This window comes from Saccoglossus kowalevskii, chromosome 14 (genome assembly GCF_978046115.1).
Source record: "Saccoglossus kowalevskii chromosome 14, keSacKowa6.1, whole genome shotgun sequence".
In the NCBI taxonomy this organism is placed as follows: Eukaryota; Metazoa; Hemichordata; class Enteropneusta; family Harrimaniidae; genus Saccoglossus; species Saccoglossus kowalevskii.
Window position 1 is genome coordinate 27,339,007 of NC_140654.1, and position 21,168 is coordinate 27,360,174.

Consider the following 21,168-nt stretch of genomic DNA (forward strand, 5'->3'; position numbering starts at 1 on the left):
GTTATCATCGATTAAACAAGCCACTGCCGCGTGATAGCTCCGGACAATGGGCCATTTGTACAATGGTAGTTTAACAAACAAATCGTGCAGGAGACGTAACTGGCCCTTTTGTTCTGCTTTGGGCATGGATGGGTCCTGCAGTAAGAGTGTGTAGCCCTGTAGAAATTGTTTGAGTGATAAGTCGTCGTATTTCAGTTCATGTGAAGAAAAGAATGATGGAACAAACTGTTCTGGAGCTTTCAATAATAACCCGAACAGAAATGACTGGGCACGAACAGCGTGCGATGTAAACAGTGCATGTAAACAGAACGAAGCAAATTGGCTACAACAATCATGCGCAGTGAAGAAATGAAACAAACAACCGAAGCTTATGCAAATGGAAAGTATGCAAATGAATAATTAACAATTTTGAACTGCTTACAAAATACAACAATTCTTTTCTACGGAAAACATGGTGCAAATCAGATGACATGCTCAGTTATTTCCCTGTTGGGAACACTGCATCTATATTATAAATATAGTGTCACCTTCGTTGTTTTTTCCTTTTTTATACCATTGTGAATTTATCTGCAGAATAAGATATCACCACTTGAATGTGTGTCTCTGTGAACACATCAGGCTATACATATATATTTGTCTAGATTATCATCTCTAATGTTGGTACAAAGTTATTTTCACTGATTTGTCTTTTGCAGGGCATCTGGCAGCAAATATGAAATCAACCAACAGTATGTGCCTCATCTTAGGAATTTCCTGACAAAACCTCTGATACAAAATGAACAGGATGGCGTGAGAGACGTGATTGATTTACTGGACAGTTACGATCTTCAGAGAGAAGATTTTGAGAGTATTTTAGAAGTAGGACAATTTGCAGGAAGAAAAGACCCAATGAGTTTAGTCAATTCTAAAGTTAGTATACGTATCTTTATCGGTTATGTTGTGTTTCGTTTTGGCCCTGGTAAAAAAAATGGTAAAGAAGTGTGTTATGACCTGACCCATTCTCTTTCCCAGAGTTCCTTGCGGTTAGATCACCGATTTTTTTTTTTTTATTAAAGGGCTTTCTTGTTGATTTATTCCTACTGGAAAACAAGTTTTAAAGTAATGATAATGATTTTTCCGTAAATGCACTGTCAAGGGTGAAAGAGTTATAATTTACAAAAGAAAATAATAATTGCGGAATAACAGTTACTAAGGTGTTACTAAGTTCATCAAACTGACCGTCCTGTCGATTGAAATATAAAGAAACAATAGCACTTAGGGATATTGACGCCTAAATCGTCTTGCTGTCACAACGTTTGTGTTACGGAATCTAAAAACAGCCTGAATCTACAAACAATGCGTACACTTGGATGGCAATGTTTTGTTGGGTCTCTTTGGAAGTAGTGCCACTGTGATGCATCAATCAATCAACGACAAGCATAAGATCGCGTGGTGGCAGAGATATATTCATGCTTGGTAGATTGAACCTGATCATCATATTCTTTAGATGCAATCATAGATCTTTCCATGTTATGTATTACTTTTCATTCTGATCAAATGAATTATGTTGTAAAAAAAAACACCTGTTACCAATTAAACATTTGGTACAAACATGTATGCATGAATGATGATTCATGAGGGGGGTGGGGTAATTCATCTAGTGTCATTGTTTGGGACTTTGTTTAATCAACCCTTAATGTTTTGCATTCTGCAACTGTAGGTTAAAGCAGCATTTACACGGACTTACAACAAAGAAAGTCACATGGTACCATACTCGATGGTTGTAGCAGCTAAGAAGAAACGCGGTGCTGATACTGGGCTGGAAGATGACTTGCCAATAGATGGTGAGGGTGCTACCCAACCTGATGCAAGTGATGTGGAAAGTGATGAAGATATTACCCATGATGCAATGATTAAGGTGAGACATTTTCCTGTACTAGTACAGGTAGTTTTTAACTATAGAAAAATAGTCCAAAATGGGAACCTAATTTTGTCTGTCCAAAAGATAAGTTTGAATTGTGAATTTGTTGTGAATTTGACTATTCAAAAGTTGCATTATGACCGCTTACAAGAAATTTACAAATTTGTCCACTATTTCATTAGCATGCACACACATTAAATTGCATGTTTACTGCTACAAGAAAACCATGGTAAAGACACACCCACATGGTTTGCATATTTCCTTAGAAACATTATCATCTTTTTATATTTCAGAGTAATTAAATTATTAAATTTTCGTCATTGCTTTTTTACAGACCAAAAAGCCAGGTTCTAAAGCTGCTAAAAGTACTGCAGCTAATAAGAAACCCACTGATGGCAAAGGTAAAGGCAAGGGGAAAGGAAAAGGCCGTGGTAAAGGAAAATAGTGATCTTGTAGATTTGGAGGCCTTACTCATGTTAGCAATTGTTTTATGTAAATAAAGATTGTAAACCTCACACTGAGGACTGTAAGCCCCACCTGAAACATTGAAAACCCCACACTGGGCATTGTAAATCTCGCACTGAGGATTGTAACCCCAACACTGGGCATTGTAAATCTCGCACTGAGGATTGTAAACCCCAACACTGAGCATTCTAAATCTCGCACTGAGGATTGTAACCCCAACACTGAGCATTCTAAATCTCGCACTGAGGATTGTAACCCCAACACTGGGTATTCTAAATCTCGCACTGAGGATTGTAAACCCCAACACTGAGCATTCTAAATCTCGCACTGAGGATTTTAACCCCAACACTGGGCATTCTAAATCTCGCACTGAGGATTGTAACCCCAACACTGAGCATTCTAAATCTCGCACTGAGGATTGTAACCCCAACACTGGGCATTGTAAATCTCGCACTGAGGATTGTAACCCCAACACTGGGCATTGTAAATCTCGCACTGAGGATTGTAACCCCAACACTGGGCATTCTAAATCTCGCACTGAGGATTGTAACCCCAACACTGGGCATTGTAAATCTCGCACTGAGGATTGTAACCCCAACACTGGGCATTCTAAATCTCGCACTGAGGATTGTAACCCCAACACTGGGCATTCTAAATCTCGCACTGAGGATTGTAAACCCAACACTGAGCATTCTAAATCTCGCACTGAGGATTGTAACCCAACACTGGACATTGTAAACTAAACTCTAAGATGATTGTATACTGTTTAATATGAGAATTGTAAACTCCACTTCACGAGGCTTGAGAATTCTCCACTGAGCTTTGTAAATCCAAAAGATGGTTATGGATACTGTAATAAGAGAATTATAAACCTCAACTGTAAACCCCACATTGAGAACTGTAAACCCCACATTGAGAACTGTAAACCTTACATTGAGAACTGTAAACCCTTCATTGAGAACTGTAAACCCCACATTGAGAACTGTAAACCCTTCATTGAGAACTGTAAACCCCACATTGAGAACTGTAACTGAGGATTTTAAACCCAAAATATTGGGAATTGTAAACATACAATTGTGACCTTCCACTATAACAATTGTACTCTTTATCACTGAGAATTTCACTGATCTCTATCAAGCCCAGGTTATTTGAGAATATTTAAAACAAATTATCTATCAGTTTGGAAATGTTGTCACTAAGGAGTTAAACTCAAAAATATATTTTGTAGATTGTAAATTCCACTCATTTACATAATTGATTAGAAGCAATGCATGTATTAACATGCTGGAATTGTAGACTGTAAACAAGTTTTCTTGTTTTTCAATCTGACCACTGTCTGGAAATAAATGGTTCCAGCCACTACTTGTCTTGTTAATGTATCATCAATGTCAATTCACCATTGTTGTCTGACACCATATGATCTTTAAAGGAATGTTCCCAGGTGAAAGAGCTCCATAAATGAAGGAGAGTGCAACTTACAGTTATTTTTATATCACTTTTCATTCTCTATATATTCAACTTTTCATAAATGCAGTCGGCCATCTTGATTCTACAGCAAGGGATTATGAGTAAAATGTGAGATCACATTTTGTAAATTTTACAGTACATTTCACCACCATTTTGTACCATACAGTTTTAGGTTTTGAGCAAAAGGTGTTTACATTTGTATCAGCATTTCACTTTGGAAGGAGCAGACTGTACAATAGTGCAGTGATTAATTGAGTTAGAAAACTGGGATTATGGATTCACCTCAATGCGTCTGTCCGATCTTCCGTCTGGACTGGAATACCTCAGCCAATCACATGCAAACGTTACACACAAATGTATCTTAGGATACATATGCATGTCCATTCGTTTTTACACATTGGTAATTTCAAAATGCTGACCCAGTATATGTATGCTGCAGTGGCCATTTGCGTTATTCATACTCAAAAATGCATATCTGCATGTACCAACTCTGAAAGTTGTTGTTTCAAGATTCCAGGAAATCGCTTTCTGTGCCAAACACATGGCTGCACTTCATGTCAACAAAACTTTATCCATATCCTGACGACTTCAGAAATCAGCAGGAAGACCATTATTGCACATCATTGTAAACAAATTTATTGTTTAAAATTTTCTCAGAAGTCAGTGTTCGACACACTACTTGGCATAGTCTACCCAGTGTCATAGCAGTGTCTCATTCCACTCTAGTTTTGTAGGATTGAGTTCATTCATGAAAGCCACAAGCAGCTGTCAGAATAGAACTACTAAACTTGTTAGTATTCTGAACTCTGCGGTATGGGTCACTGTTTGGGAAAGGCTGAGATGGACCCTGCAAAGTTTACCCACCCTCAAGTAGTGATCAACTTGGGGTGGAGGTCGGAGCAGGATCCATCAACTCCGCATTTGAAACTGGTTACAGACTATTTGAATATAGGAACCATCTCATGGACAAAAACAAACATTCTGGAGTTGTTAGCTCTCAGAAGGGTGCTAGTTTAGTACTTTATGAGCTAGAAACAGTGATATGCACTCATGTCTACAGTAATCAAGATTTGATGATTAAATAGCTACTTGCAGTAGTCCAAGCATGTTCATCTTGTAGTGAGCTAAGTTAAGTACTTGATCCAGCGAGTAACCTGCCCACCACTGAAGGCCAACAAGCCTGAAGAAAATGACCGGAGGAAGGATACACCCAGAACAAGCCAGACCGAAGGTTATTTGGGGTTCAACAATGATCACATTCTGCAAATTCAGCAGTCAGAATACACTTTATAGGGAACAGGATAGGTCATTGCAAACAAATGAGATTATTTATCCCACATAAGCTCCACATGTTTGAGAGGATGGCGAATCAACTCTGGGCATTGTAATATGCTTTGCTCAGATACTAGGTCTGTGCTGAGGCCTGTGTACGAGAAGAGGTGCAAAAGAAGCTTTGAAATTTTCCAAAAGATTGTATGATATACCCTGGTTATAAAATGGTCTACTTATTGATGAAAGACAACTAAACGTACAAAAAATGGTGAATTCACTATTCACTCTGCTGATGTAATGTTTTCCATATCCAAATTATCACATGTGAGCTTGTTGCTTCCATGCGCAAAGCAGTGGGAGCATTGTGGTTCCCTTCTCTGTGTATGTGTGTGGTACATCTATTTCATCCGGTTGCATCTTAAAAATACTTAGACCACTGAAGCTTGACAGTCATCTGAACATTTGGTAAAGTTTTGGTGCATTTACTTACTCATTAATTTCGTTTTTACCATGATTGTTCAATTGAAAGAACTCCCACAATGCAACAGACTGAGCATAATTCAACAGATGTTTGAATGTAGTAATGAGGACCTGTCAGACTAATAAAGTAAGAAAAATGATTCATGAACCCGTACAACAGTTCAAGCTGATGGTTGTACACTTATCAGTAAAGCAGATGGTTTTGTAATTGACTTCTGTGTAAAAGCACACAATGACAGTCTTTGTGGTTAGTCTGTGTATCTGTGTATGTATGTGTCTGCTCCACTGATATCTACCAATTATCAGATTTCAATGACACTCGGCTCATAGATACATCGTTTGCATAATAATTAGGTTAATTAATAATTTTAAGCATTTTTATTTATTTATATAAAATTTGATACATTTATTAGTTTTTGAATGTTAATTACCTTATTTGTTTAATAATTCTTTTTTTCTCAACTTTTTACGCGATTTTAATGAATACATAGATGATTTGGAATAATGAACTCTCTTGATTAGGTTGTTGATGAAATAGGTGCATAATAATAACCTAATTATCATAATAATAATTAGATAATTTTCTCAATTTTTTTCTCAACTACTTAACAAATACCAACTTGACAGATAAATGGTCTGAGATAATTCACATACCTGATTAGTTTGCAGGTTGCAGTCTTAATTTGCATATTAATTAGCTAATTTTAGGCACCTCATGTTTTTTATTTAGACTTGTTCATATTAATAATCTAATTTGCATATTAACAAGCCTATTTAGCTTTTCCTAACCACTCAACAGATTTTAATTAAACTTATTTAAAAATATTTAGTTTAAGGTTAAATTATGTGCTTACTAACTACCCAATTTCCGCAATTAACGAATTTATAAGTGTTCCACAAATATCTCAGCATGCATTTGGATAGTCCACAGATCTGATTACTTCACGTTTGAAATCAATGTATATGATTTATCCACCTTGTATTAATAAATTCATGTGACCTAATTAATATGCATAAGTGTAACATCTCAAGCACTACCACAGATGACAACCAACCAGTGCTATAATAAGGTCAATTGACAAAAGATAGAACTAACATACCATATGTCCATATATGGTAATGTAACCTCATTAATATGCACAACTGTTATATCAGACAAAGTCTGTGGTCAAAATAAGACATATTTCAACGACCTTGCATGAAATAAATGCAATTTCTGCCTCATGTAAATTAGAAATGCTTTTCTAATATAAGAAATACAGTATTTCTTATTTGTACTTCATGCCTCCAACATCATGGGAGCTCTTTCTAAGTTCCTTTGATCTGTTTTAATGTATTTCGATATGATTATTCTAATGTTCACCCAACAGCAGTTGACATACCATTCCAGATTCTCGAAGCTTATTGTCTATGTGTGACTTTGATATTTTCGAGCTGTTTGAACTATATGTCCACATATGTTGAGGTGACATTATTTACTTATCTGTCCTGTCATGGAAAATTATGGTAGTGACAATACAGAAAAACAGGACAAGAGCAATTAACTAATTACACTATATTTATTTCATCGAATATATGCATGCACAAAATAAATCACAGAGCTGATAATTGATCCACCCTAAAACACCACCACACCTTACGCTTGTTTCATAAACTTCAAACAATTCTAGTTAAAACGTTAATTGACCCTTCACTTTTCCTATACACACCTACAACGAATTCAATACATTATAACCGTTTATTCTGTAAATACGTTCTTAATTTGTAAATTATTTAACAATTATAGTTTAATTTTACTAATCTAATCTTTCAATAACGCTTGAATATGGTTCCCAAACACAAACCAAGTGCTTGATAAAACTTTGGTGTAACTTGTTGTGTATTGTATTTCTTGCATGTATACACATATATACATATACACTTTAGTTGTAACCAAGGCCAGTTTATAACCACTGAAAGTTGGTCGCAACTACTTAAAAATATTCAACACCCACACACATTAATTAATAAACTTTAAATTAATAAACAGTGTCGTGTAATGCAATGTGAATTATTTGAATAATGTATTCGTGCATTTATCAATATTATTCATATTTAATTCTGGTAACTTTCTTCTATTTCAAAGGCTAGTCAGACTCAGGAGCATTATATCTACAACTATTTATGTATATTTCTTCTTGTTTATAGTATTACAGCATAATTCACTTCTCTGACCAAGGAAACTATAATGAAGCCACAGTTGTAGGTTCCGGAGTAGTCTGGGCAGCCACAGTTGTAGGTCCCAGGGTAGTCTGGGCAGCCACAGTTGTAGGTCCCAGGGTAGTCTGTGCAGCCACAGTTGTAGGTCCCAGGGTAGTCTGGGCAGCCACAGTTGTAGGTCCCAGGGTAGTTTGGGCAGCCACAGTTGTAGGTCCCAGGGTAGTCAGGGCAGCCACAGTTGTAGGTCCCAGGGTAGTCTGGGCAGGCACAGTTGTAGGTCCCAGGGTAGTCTGGGCAGCCACAGTTGTAGGTCCCAGGGTAGTCTGGGCAGCCACAGTTGTAGGTCCCAGGGTAGTTTGGGCAGCTACGGTTGTTGGTCCCAAAGTAGTCTTGGCAATTGAAGTTGAAGGTCCCAAAGTGGTCTGGGCAGCTTCAGTTGTAGGTTCCAAAGTATTCTGGGCAGCTTCAGTTGTAGGTTCCAACGTATTCTGGACAGCTTCAGTTGTAGGTTCCAACGTATTCTGGGCAGCTTCAGTTGTAGGTTCCAACGTATTCTGGGCAGCTTCAGTTGTAGGTTCCAAAGTATTCTGGGCAGCTTCAGTTGTACGGTCCAAACTAGTCTGGGCAGCTTCAGTTGTAGGTTCAAACGTATTCTGGGCAGCTTCAGTTGTAGGTTCCAAAGTATTCTGGGCAGCTTCAGTTGTAGGTTCCAAAGTATTCTGGGCAGCTTCAGTTGTACGGTCCAAACTAGTCTGGGCAGCTTCAGTTGTAGGTTCCAACGTATTCTGGGCAGCTTCAGTTGTAGGTTCCAACGTATTCTGGGCAGTTTCAGTTGTAGGTTTCAACGTATTCTGGGCAGCTGCAGTTGTAGGTTCCAAAGTAGTCTTGGCGGCAGCAGCTGTGCGCCCACCATTGGTTACAGGAAAGGTGAATGCAGGCATATCAGTTAATACAGGTGGTTCAGTAGTAGGGAAAGTGACTGGGGGCAAATCAGTATATTCTTTTGTTGTTTGTTGTTTCTCAGTAGTTTTTAATGTTGTTATACTTTCTGTTGTTGGCGACTCTGTTGTCACTATGGTTGTATAAATGGCCTGCGTTGTTTCTGGTGGTTCTGTTTCATACTCAGTTGGTTCTGGTGGTTCCTCTGTTTCAGACTCTGTTGGTTCTGGCGGTTCCTCTGTTTTAGACTCAGTTGGTTCTGGTGGTTCCTCTGTTTCAGACTCTGTTGGTTCTGGTGGTTCCTCTGTTTCAGACTCCGTTGGTTCTGGTGGTTCCTCTGTTTCAAACTCCGTTGGTTCTGGTGGTTCTTCTGTTTCAAACTCCGTTGGTGCTGGTGGTTCCTCTGTTATCTCTGTCGGGGCTGTTTCTTCCGTTGTTTTCCCAGCAACTATGTCCCCAAATAATGCAATTTCGGTGGTTAGCTCAGTGGTAAGCTCAGAGGTAGGCTCTAACTCTGTGATGCTTGTAACGGTATAGGTCACTGTCATATTTGAAATTACAGTAGTGGTTTCTGTTGAATAAACACGTACAACACGTTGTCAATATTGTCTTGTAATTTGTATTGTTCATAGTACTATTTTAACACTTCTTGCGGTATAATATATGTCATATCACTTTGTAGTGTAAGTTTTCAAATATTTGCCTTCCATATAGAGAGTATGAGAATTAATCATATTCTATATTTACCTATTGGTGTTATGTCAATATTTGTTAATGAATTTCTAACTTGGTACGGACGTTTTGGTTACAAGAATTTATATATCCATAATATCAGTGGAAGTGGTTGTTTTCATACACGTTATTACGACATAACCGGACTGAAATTGTCTAGAGTCATTAAATATTATTTAATGTTTTTCATTTTGTGATATCTTAATTCCCTAGTTCTTGTACATAATTTGGATAAAAAATTCTATTTCGATTTCTTCTTAAAACAGCTTGCCCTGATACTTTTCTTTGTAGATACCTTTGATGACCCACTTAAAGACTGGAATACCCTTTGTTATTGTACTGATTTTCTTCCATTATTTTTTCGCACAATGTTTATCATGTAGTTGTAGTTCAATTTGACATAGTTCATATTTAAAGATAACATATATTGGTCTAGTGGTTGGTTTTAACCGTAAATTTAAAGAAAATACAGGAAGTGATAAATTGTTCATGCTTCTGAGGCATCGGATAATTATGGGTACTACTAATATCGTGAATAAAATATATAGTGACATTTTCACAATAATTAATCGAAACCAACAAAAATCTTCTTCAAATCTGCTCAGGAAATATGGTGTATCGTACTTCTAAATGGTATAAGTGATTTTTGATGAGTCTTGTTATTTTATTGTAGTTTGAATCCCTACATATCACATACTTATACTTTGGGCTGAATTTGCATAGCCTTATACTTTCTTCTTTAACTTCTTCCTATATCAATTGTCAAATCACATTATTGATTTACATTGTCGACTTTACAAATGAGTTGTGATTTCATGAATATTGCCAAATTGGATCACCTATTACATCAAGTAAAAGAAGTAAATTGTGATTCTCAACTTTTCCTGTTTTGATACTAATTGCAACAACTTTTCTGCTTGTCATGCATTGAGACACATTTTCAAATACTTAGCACAAACGTATCATTGATTTTCTACTTTCAGAAAAGCAATCGTATATCAGTTTTCTTGCCATACTTTTTTGTGCACTGGAGACAACACCCCACGTCCAAATATACAAATCTGTTTCTATATAACTTCACCATGTATTTATACGGAATGAATTCATGAAATATCTCATGTGTAAGTGTTTGATGTCATAGGCTCTTTGTAGAATCTTGATTGCTCGATAATATTTTGAGAAATGTTTTCTATAAGAGCAGTGTGGTACCTAATTTGTATTCAATTAATGAATTAATTATTTAGGTTAACTAAATAAAATAAACAACTGCTGTAATCCTCGTACTTGAAAACTGTATTATACTTGGCTAAAATTTGATTAACGTTTTGTTCTAAACAATATACAAATTAAAAAAAGAGACATTTGCTCGTTTTTTTGTCGTTGTCATAATTTTATGGTCTATTCAAAATATTCGTTATCATTTCGATAAAAATAATATTTTTAATGACAATTTCCAAGTGTATAAAAATTTGAAATGTACCATATTTGCATATTTGCAATATTAGAAATGCATATAAACATGTCTTTGTTGTATTAAAATATGCCTACAAATAATCAAATTAGGTATGTGATTAGTTTATTTGGTGAAAATAACACCAATTTCATATTTTTTGTCAATACGTTTGTAATTGTTGGTCTCAATAATAACACTACGATAAAGACGTTTTCGGCATAGTGGAACTCTTTCGTTTTTTGGGAGAAAAAAATCTGAAAAAAACCTGATTTTTATAAAATATTTCAGAAATTTATATTAAGAAATGTATTCTCTATGCACCCATAAATAATTTTCATAATTACCGATTATACAAGGAAAATATATTTCGCTATATGACTGAAAGAAGCTGAATGAAACTACAAACTAATATGTAGTGTGTATGAACAATAACTTTACGATTTTACTTGGTAAAAATACTGTTTTTTTCGCATAAAAACGAAAGAATTGCACAATGTCGAAAACTCCTATTTATTTCGGGTAACAAAATACCCTAACATCTATAAGCAACGTGTTATATGTGGTGTGGAACAATGATACTGATCCAGTGGTGTGTAGCTTTACTCTGAACAATAATGAAACATGATATTTCTGTACCTTCATTCTTTTTCTTGTTTGAAAGCACACCGCCAATGATACCACCAATAATTCCGAGAACAACGAAAACAATAACTATCACAATAATGATAACTTTGATGTCACCTGGAGATGCATTTCGTCCCTTGAATAAAAAAATAAGTATATTTAAAAAACGAACTTTGCGAATAAAATTTGTGTCATGTGTCGAAATCATGTTAACCAAAGTGTATATACATATCTTTATATTTATCTGTAAAATGATATATTCAAATTATTTCCCCTCTGGTAATCTCTAATTGTATCAGAGGGTATTGTTGTGCTGTATAATGGCTGGAATTAATGTGAGGGTTGACTGCATTGCAATATTAAGAACTAGCAGCTTGTTATTACTTCTCCCTTTGTCATTGGTCTGTGCGGATTGGCACATTTTGGCATATAAAGTGTTCATCAAAACATGGCGGCCTCCTATGTAGAGATGTGTTTGTTGTACTTGTATAATTTTCAGTAAGGACCCATTTTATAATGTTTAGGGCTAGTAACGTTCAATTCAGTCCTGTATTGCCTGAGTTCAATGAGATAAATATGTTTTTGTGTGATTTATACAGTCACAGCTTATTTCTGTGACTTTTCTCAATGTCACTTCTGACACAATTGTGTTGTTCTGTATCTTAATTAGTACATGTTAATTTGGTGATGTCATGTCATTCAGACAGTATTTTGAAAGTTTAATTATTATATATTATAACGCCATTTGTTTACGCGAGTCAGCTGTCAATCTTCTCCATATATATAGGTAGTGGTATATAAATACACAAAATGATATGGTTATATTTGGGACCGTATTCTTGTTCTTTTACACTGATCAAATACGTATACACTTCTTTATAGACGTTTTTTCAGAATGTTCAGTAGTGTTCACAGTAGTGTAGTGTTTTTGATGTGGATTTCGGCTACTTGCGAGAGATCCTCTAACATTATTTTCTAATGACACAAGGTCAGACTAGGACAATTGAAATAAAATTCCCTGGCCAATTGACACATACCGAAGATGAATCTGTAGGAGTTCAATAAAGTTTTGCTAGTTGGAAAAAAATATTTCCCGAGTTTATGTTCAGCGTCGAAGAAAAACGAGGTGGGCGTTCTTTTGATATTTTGTGTCGTGTAGGTTATTGCAGCCACTTTAGTATTCTATTTCTAGTGATGGTTTTTTTCATAAATATTTGTTATTGAAATATTGAACTGTTAGTTTTATAGTTTTTAAATATGGTAATTCAGTATTGTGATCACGTATTCGATAGTGCAATATTTGTTATTCAGTTTTGCACTCGAACGCTTGTGGTGTTTCTACAACATATTTAATATTTGCCTAAGCGTACTAGTATCAAATCTCATCTAACCAGTAATTATAGAATATAATACTAACCTTTGGTAATTGTATTTTTTTAAATATTTATTTTCTACTATTCACCAGAATAAAATGTGAAGGTAAAAAGAACGTGTCCTCTGATTGCGTCTACCTCAGTGTATTTTTTCGAATATTTAATATATCAAAATGGAAAAAGATAATGATAATTTTATTTTTACAATTTCACATTATGTACATATGTAAGCGTTATACTCGGAAGAAAAACAAAACAAAGTAATTAAAAACCAATGAATTGTATACGGTATGCTGAATATAATACATTACCGACCACGTCTTTTGATTACTATTTTTTTTTACTTTGACGACAGCATCGTTCCGTGTGAGAAATGTCACGGATTACAATATGCAAATTGTAATATGTGTGTCCCTGACATATACATACACCTTCATAATATAATATAATATAATATAATATAATATAATATAATATAATATAATATAATATAATATAATATAATATAATATAATATAATATAATATAATATAATATAATATAATATAATATAATATAATATAATACAATCGGGTGAACGCGGTGCTTTTCAGCGCTCCCCGATTTTCTGCCTGTTTTGCGTTTTTGCGCTCGTTGTGCGCCCGTGTTTCTACACAGCTGTATATATAGTGTGTCTACCTTTTACGTGAGTAATTTATAGTTGTTGTTTTCGTTATTATTGTGGGTTTTGGAGTGTTTTTGCCTTTGCCTTGGCAAGGTGGTCGGCAACCAAGATGGCTGCCGCTCACACAAGGCCACCGTCAACACCAACAGGTCACCTTACTAGAAACCATGCGGTACGGTGTGAAAACATTGATGGCATTCCTGTTGAAACTTATGTGGAGTCGGTTGCAGATTTAGTCGGGGCCGGTAATATTGTGGCTGCATCCCGTATGAACCGATCGGTTGTTGTCTTTTTAAATAAGGTTACATGGGTCGACATGGTTTCTGCCGCTGGCCTTGACATTGGAGACCTCCATGTTTCTGTTGAACCTCTTGTCCGCCCCTCTACAAAAATTGTGCTATCAAATGTTCCCCCTTTTTTACCTGACAATTTTATTACAGATGCCTTAGCTAAATACGGGCGTGTCATGAGCGCGGTGCGAGCGATCCCACTCGGGTGCAAAAGACCAGCACTGAAACATGTAAAGTCTTTTCGCCGCCAAGTTTATGTATATTTAAAAGATCTCAATATCAATGGTTTATTGCCTATTACTTTTCAAGGTCAGACATATAATATTTACGTTTCGTCTGACGAATTGACGTGCTTTTCATGTAACATGAAGGGACATACACGTAAAACTTGCCCAAACTCTCAAACAACGAATATGCAAATGATGAATGATGAAAACAATAGTGCTCAAAATAGCACTCAAACAGACTCTCAACAGGTGAATGTAGCAACTAATTTAAATTCCCCTGACACATTGCACGACAAAGACGATGACATAACTGATATAATTAACACCCAAGCACCAGATACTGAGATAAACAATCATGAGACCGATGGTACAACAGATAACATTGAAATTGAAACTGAAATGAATACAGATTCATCCAAATATATGAGCAAAAAGCGCACGCGCTCTAGATCACCAGTTCATAGAGAAGAACAAAATAATGACCAGTTAAATGACGAAAATAAATGTGAACCCAGTTCTAAAAAGCGTAACGATGAAAATGCAATCGAAATTGTTGAACAAAATTGTCCGATTGATGAAGAGAGGGTACGAACCCCTACTTCCCCTTCCATTGCACCACCATCGCCTCCCCCACCCCCTCCACCCCACAAACCCTTTCCCCACGTATATGCCAATGTAACAGTGTGCACTCCAAAGCCACAGCCCGAGCTTACGGAGTCGGCCCCATTTCCATCATCTCCCTCACTTGAGTTCACAGTTGAATCCCCGCGCGATTCGCCGCTATCCGAACTCCCCATTGATTTAAGTGGTTTAACTGATCAATCACAAGACCTTTTCAGCACACCTATGTCACAAAATAAAACCGCTGATGATATGGAGGAAACTGCCAGCGAATGTAGTGAGAATGAGGGGTCTATCATTTCAAATGTTTCAACATGTACTGATAACAGCGAATCAACAATATCAAACGCTAATATCAAAACCTTTTTAGTGTCTACACTTCACTCACGTAGATTTATAGACAAGTGTTTTGAATTTTGCCCCAATCTTAAAATATTGGTTCGACATCTGATAAACTACCGCAATACCACGCAGTTGAACACATCTGATAAATCGCGCATGCACAGACTCATTAAAAAAATTAAACAGCAAATCAAAACGGGTAACTTTATCGCTGATTTTTAATTTCCCTTGTTATGATGGCAAACACAATTACATGCGCAACTTACAATGTCAATGGTTGCCGGGACGCCCTCAAACGGTACAGTGTTTTCAATTATCTCAAGCGTGACCATCCCTGTAATATTTATATGCTACAAGAAACGCACTCTCTTGTCTCCGATGAAAATATTTGGAAACTTGTGTGGCGTGGCCTTGGTATTTTTTCTCATGGCACTGTTAATCGTGCGGGGGTGGCTATTTTGTTTTCGCCAGGAGCAACTGTGAATATTTTATCACAATCTGAGATCATGCCTGGGTACGTGTTGCACGCTCATGTTCAAATTAATGAAAATCTTGTTCACATTATTAATGTCTATGCACCAATTAATGGCGCTGAGCGTGTGGAATGCTTCACTAAAATTGAACAATTCATCAGTTCTCTAAATATTGACCCAGTAATCATGGGAGGCGATTTTAATTGTACTACTGAACCCGACATTGACCGTAATAGAGGGACTGAACCGAACATGCGCACTGCAAAGCTCCTCAAATCTGTCCTGAAGCATCACAAACTGTTTGATGCATGGCGCCAATACCACGGGAACACATTAAACTTTACTTGGGGGCGTGGTGGTACGCTTGTGCGCCTTGATAGGTTTTATGTCAGCAAATGTATGCGTGGGAAAATTAAGAATATTGACATAAGCAATGGCGCATTAGCTTTTTCTGACCATTCCCTTGTCCACATCAACATCGCCATTGGTGACAGTAAAAACAAAAGTCCAGTGTGGTGTATGAATACAGAAATTCTGCGCGATGAAGTGTATGTGGCAATCTTAACTGATTTTTGGGCGAAGTGGCAAACACTTCGAAATAATTATATAAATATACAGACATGGTGGGATATTGGCAAAAATAAAATAAAGTTACTCACACAACAGTATTGCACACTCAAACAAAATAAATACAAAACCGAAAAACAAGCATTGGAAATGGAAATTAAAACCATCGAACGTTGTACTGCACACGATGCACCGCTCTTAAACAGTTACACTGAAAAGAAAAAACTTCTCGCACGCCTTGTTCAACGTGAACACAAAGGCAGTGCTACGCGTGCGCGACATCAGTTTTTAAATGAAAGTGATGTTTGCAATTCCTTCTTTTTCCAGTTAGAGAAAAAGAAGGGAACCAAAAAGGCGATCTTTCAGTTGAGGCACCAGGATAATACTCTTACTGAAAATCAAACTGAAATACGGAAAATCATACACACCTTTTACAATAACCTGTATACACCTGATAACATTGACATTGAAGCTCAAAATAGCCTCCTTGAAGGGCTACCTCAACTAAATGAAACAGATCGTGATGACCTTGACAAACCAATCACGTTTGACGAACTGAGTGCCACGGTCAAACTACTTCCCCATGGGCGTACTCCCGGTATCGACGGAATACCAAACGAATTTTACCAAACTTTTTGGCATATCATTGGAAGTGATCTGTGCGATGTATTTACTGCTGCCACAAACGAAAATGTGCTCCCCCTATCCTGCACAAGGGCCGTGGTCACTCTTCTCCCTAAAGAAGGTGACGTTACCAACGTAAAACACTGGCGACCCGTGAGTCTGTTATGTAGCGATTACAAAATGTTCACTAAATCGCTTGCATTGCGTTTGCGCGGTGTTTTAGGCAGCATTATTCATCCAGACCAAACTTGCAGCATACCAAACAGGCATATTCACGACAATATAAATCTACTTCGTGACAGTATTGACTATGCCAACTTAACTAACTCGCCCCTGGCTATTGTTGCCATTGACCAGGAAAAGGCATTTGATAGGATACATCACGGATACCTCTTTAATACGCTTCGTGCCTTTGGTTTTGGTGACCGTTTCCTTTCTTACATTCGCCTCATGTATACCAATGCCCAGTCCCTGGTCCGCGTTAACTGCGCCCTTACTACACCCATCACAGTGGCCCGTGGCATTAGGCAGGGGTGTTCAATGTCCACTGCCCTCTACGTCATTGCCATTGAACCACTACTTCATAAAATTAGGAATGATGAAAACATTGAAGGGTTGGTTATACCTCACAGCAAAAACCAACGTTCTAAACTCACCGCTTACGCCGACGACGTGGAATTTTTCATAACTCGCAAGCAGGATTTCAACTTACTAAGTCGCTGGTTACATGTCTACGAGCTTGCGTCAAACTCTAAAATCAATCTCGAAAAATCAGAAGGGTTATGGGTAGGTAGCTGGCGCAACATCACCTACTCCCCTCTCAATATAACATGGAACAGCGAGGGGTTGAAACTGTTGGGTGTTTATCTTGGGAATAATCTAACTTATACGAATCAGAACTGGGCTGAACTTGTTGCAAAAGTAAATAATAAGATCAACTTCTGGAATCATTTTGTTTACAGCATGTCTTACAGAACGCGCGCTCTTATCATTAATAATCTGATTTCATCGCAGTTAATGTATCGCTTTAATAGCCTTGTGCCGCCATCGGACGTAGTTCTGAAGGTACAGAAAATGCTGCTCGACTTCTTTTGGCAAGGGCGACATTGGGTATCTGCTGCAACACTGTACCTCCCCTTGGAAAGAGGTGGACAAAATGTTACACATCTTCCAACACGCATAAGTACTATGCGACTTTCCTATATTCAAAGATATCTATATAATAACCATGACCACCCCTGTTTTAAGTTCACAGACTACTTTTTTATGCAAGCGAGCAATATGTCATATGCAAGTCAACTTCTATGCACCACTATCAAAGCACCTTTACAAAGATTGCCATTATTTTATTATGAGCTCCTCCAGTGTTGGAAATCTGTAGAGAAAGTGCGTAAGTTCAATGATAATAACGTAACTGATATTCTTAATGAGCCACTGTTTAACAACCCACTCATCATACATCCCATACGAAATGAGCCTTTTGCGCTCAGACATTTTGTTGACGCGGGAATAACCAAAGTATGTGATTTGGTATCAGAAACGAATAAAACTTGGTTGGAGGCCGCTGATATGTCGGATAAAATTAAAATCCATTCCGAGCGTATTCTCCATCTCAGTATCAAGGTCATTCACGATTCTATGCCTACCAAATGGAAAGATACTATCAACACCTACTTCAAAGGGAATGGGAAGTGTAATCAACCTCTTTCACATCATAGCTTTGAACTGCACTTTTCTGATGAACTAAATTTGCCACTATATAAGTTTGAAAAAGGCGCAATCTATAAATATCTAATACGTGTCCAGTCAATAACACAACACTTACAAAAACTTGACACTGTTTGGCGGGACATCCTTAGTCTGCCTGAAAGTGCTAAACCCAACTTCAAGGATTGCTATGAAACACCAGTCATTAACAAATATGGGGATCTGCAGTGGCGTATTGTCCATGGTGCCTTTCCAACGGGGAGATTTCTGTTCAAAGCTCGTTTGAACAATTCAGATAAATGTCCCTTTTGTGATGAAGTTGACACACTTCAACACATTTTTTATGATTGTCCATCAAATAGCGCCTTACTCCATTATTTTAATAACATCGCGTCGCGACTGCTTCAACCAGATTTTCGCATTCCGATTTGGTGGTTCACTATTTTACCACCCCATCGCTCAAAACACTTTATGTCGAGCAAGGCACAAGGTTTATTTTGTTTCTTAGCGTGCATGGCTAAGGTTGAAATTCATGTCAGCCGTCGTAATAAAAGGCAAAACAAAGGATCGAGTGAGCCTCTGGACATTTTTATTCAAAGTATTAAGTCGAGGCTTGAAACAGAATATGAATGTTTCCGGATCATGAACCAACTGCCTGAATTTGAGATTATGTGGACGGTAGAGGATGCACTATGTAAAATCGAGGATAACACACTTCGCATTCTACTGTAAACATGGCAGGTACGATCTATTTAAAGCAGGAAGTTGCTTTGTCTTGTTGTTAAACATCGATACAAACGAACATCATTGTATTTACAAACTTAGTACACGCACAGGAGCCAAGAGTTTTGTCCTCTTGGTGGGCTATCATTGCACACACTTACAGCAGCGCATATATGTTTTATGTTACTTGTTCTGTGTTTTAAATGTTTTGATTTTCCCTTGGAATTTGGCAGGGGGGTTGGTACCCCCTTAAGTGCGAACCGGTGTCACCGGCCTGCCTACGGGGTTCCAAGGTGTTTTTGTACTGTTACGTGATCGTCTTTTATTTTATTTTACCCGTGAACCAAAAAGCATAATATAATATAATATAATATAATATAATATAATATAATATAATATAATATAATATAATATAATATAATATAATATAATATAATATAATATAATATAATATAATATAATATAATATAATATAATATAATATAATATAATATAATATAATATAATATAATATAATACAATACAATGCTCACCCTCTTATTTTTACGCCCAGAACTTGACTTGAGTAAGCTACAAACGGTAAACAAATTAATGCAATAAATTAGAACTTACGATTTAAGTTTAAACAAACATTCAAATTCGTATATATCGTGTGGGAGAATATAAGTAATTCTTAATTTTATCAATTAATCTAATACATTATATGATCCAGTGTGTCTGAGTTTATAGTTTATTACTAGAACAATGGCATAGCTGTAATAATCGTTGCTGGCTTTAGGACAATTGAAACAATTTGCATTTGATTAAAATGGCAAATTATGCTCAAACATAAATTATACCTTGCTTTTAGCTCTACTCACTGACCTTTGACACACACGGATTTAATATTTTACTGTACACGCCCGTGCCAGCAGCTTTCCGTATACGATGAAAATAGTTCTGAGTCTATGACACATAACTGACGTGTATGTTTTCTGGCTGTGTTTGTTTATTTATTACAATATTCTATCTACATTTTTTGTTAAAACAATCCTACCAAAATGATTCTCTCCAGAACAGTACTCAAACTATGAAAAATCTGTAACTATATATTTTGTAAATGTAACACATACACACACCTGCTTTGAATACCCGGATGTCCTGCGGAGTGAACACCAATTTACTACATTTGCTAGTGAAATATCAATCAATGCACTTCAATGAAATCAATCATTGAAAAAAACAAGTTCTGTATGCGTATGCTGCAGTATTATGCATGCGCAAATTCGGTTAATGTCGATATAAAAATAATATTTTCTTACTTTTCACTTTCTGGTGTGTTCTGCCCTTCCTCTGCCTTTTTGAGAGCTCCGCGTGAGCTCTTCATTATTGAGACCTGACAGTGAACCTATTGGTATAAAAAAACATATTCAATATTTGAAGGTAAAATGGCGTTTCACATAATGCTGCCCTCGAGGCTAATCTCACCGGGGCAATAAATTCATACATCATAACGGAATTGTACGTTAGCTCATGTTGTTGAAAGGTAAATCACTACAACAGATAGTCAATATTCTAAAGTATTGCGACAACTTACCTTTGTACCACGTTCTTAAAAAATACCCTAGAATTGTTTTCTGGTTAGCATCACTGCATGAGAGATGCGCGTTGTGTATAAGGTCGATAGGGATAACTGTTTCCTCTATTTTCGTCACCAATGGTATTTGCATACTATTTCTTCATCAGAGCGGATATAATCGCTGGTTTAAATAATTCTACCCCACTGATGAATTGGAATACAATACAAGCCTATACAGGTCTTTTTTTTGTTAATATATAACTTAGCGTGGACGTTTATTTATTCGGGGACGGTCTATCCAATGTTAAGTTTCATATGTGTGGGTTTGCATTCACTACTTATATATACTTATTATATTTGCAATACTCATATGTTTAAATTCTATGTGAATTTATTTTTATCAATACGAATATACAGTCTGCAAATTAAAACTTATATTTTGTTTACGGAAATGGGGATAGAACTTGT

The 21,168-nt window shown here is 36.6% G+C and overlaps 2 protein-coding genes across 2 annotated transcripts in view; one reads left to right on the plus strand and one right to left on the minus strand.

The window, feature by feature from the left end:
- The window catches only part of LOC102804683 (replication factor C subunit 1-like), a 55,988-nt gene extending 53,573 nt beyond the window's left edge, over positions 1–2,415 (plus strand). Inside the window, exons 19-21 of the mRNA XM_085507579.1 lie at positions 696–909; positions 1,700–1,897; positions 2,235–2,415. Coding sequence (XP_085363705.1) covers positions 696–909; positions 1,700–1,897; positions 2,235–2,345 — 523 coding nt within the window. The 3' untranslated portion in view covers positions 2,346–2,415. The remainder of the gene's footprint in view (positions 1–695; positions 910–1,699; positions 1,898–2,234) is intronic.
- Positions 2,416–7,124: 4,709 nt separating this feature from the next.
- Positions 7,125–20,859, minus strand: LOC100375205 (uncharacterized). Its single transcript, XM_002731520.4, has 5 exons — positions 20,719–20,859; positions 20,444–20,529; positions 19,676–19,712; positions 11,544–11,667; positions 7,125–9,293 (listed from the first exon to the last, which is right to left on the minus strand). Exons 2-5 carry the CDS (start codon positions 20,506–20,508, stop codon positions 7,807–7,809), a joined length of 1,713 nt encoding a protein of 570 aa, XP_002731566.1. The 5' UTR covers positions 20,509–20,529; positions 20,719–20,859; the 3' UTR covers positions 7,125–7,806.
- Between the last annotated feature and the right edge of the window lie 309 nt (positions 20,860–21,168).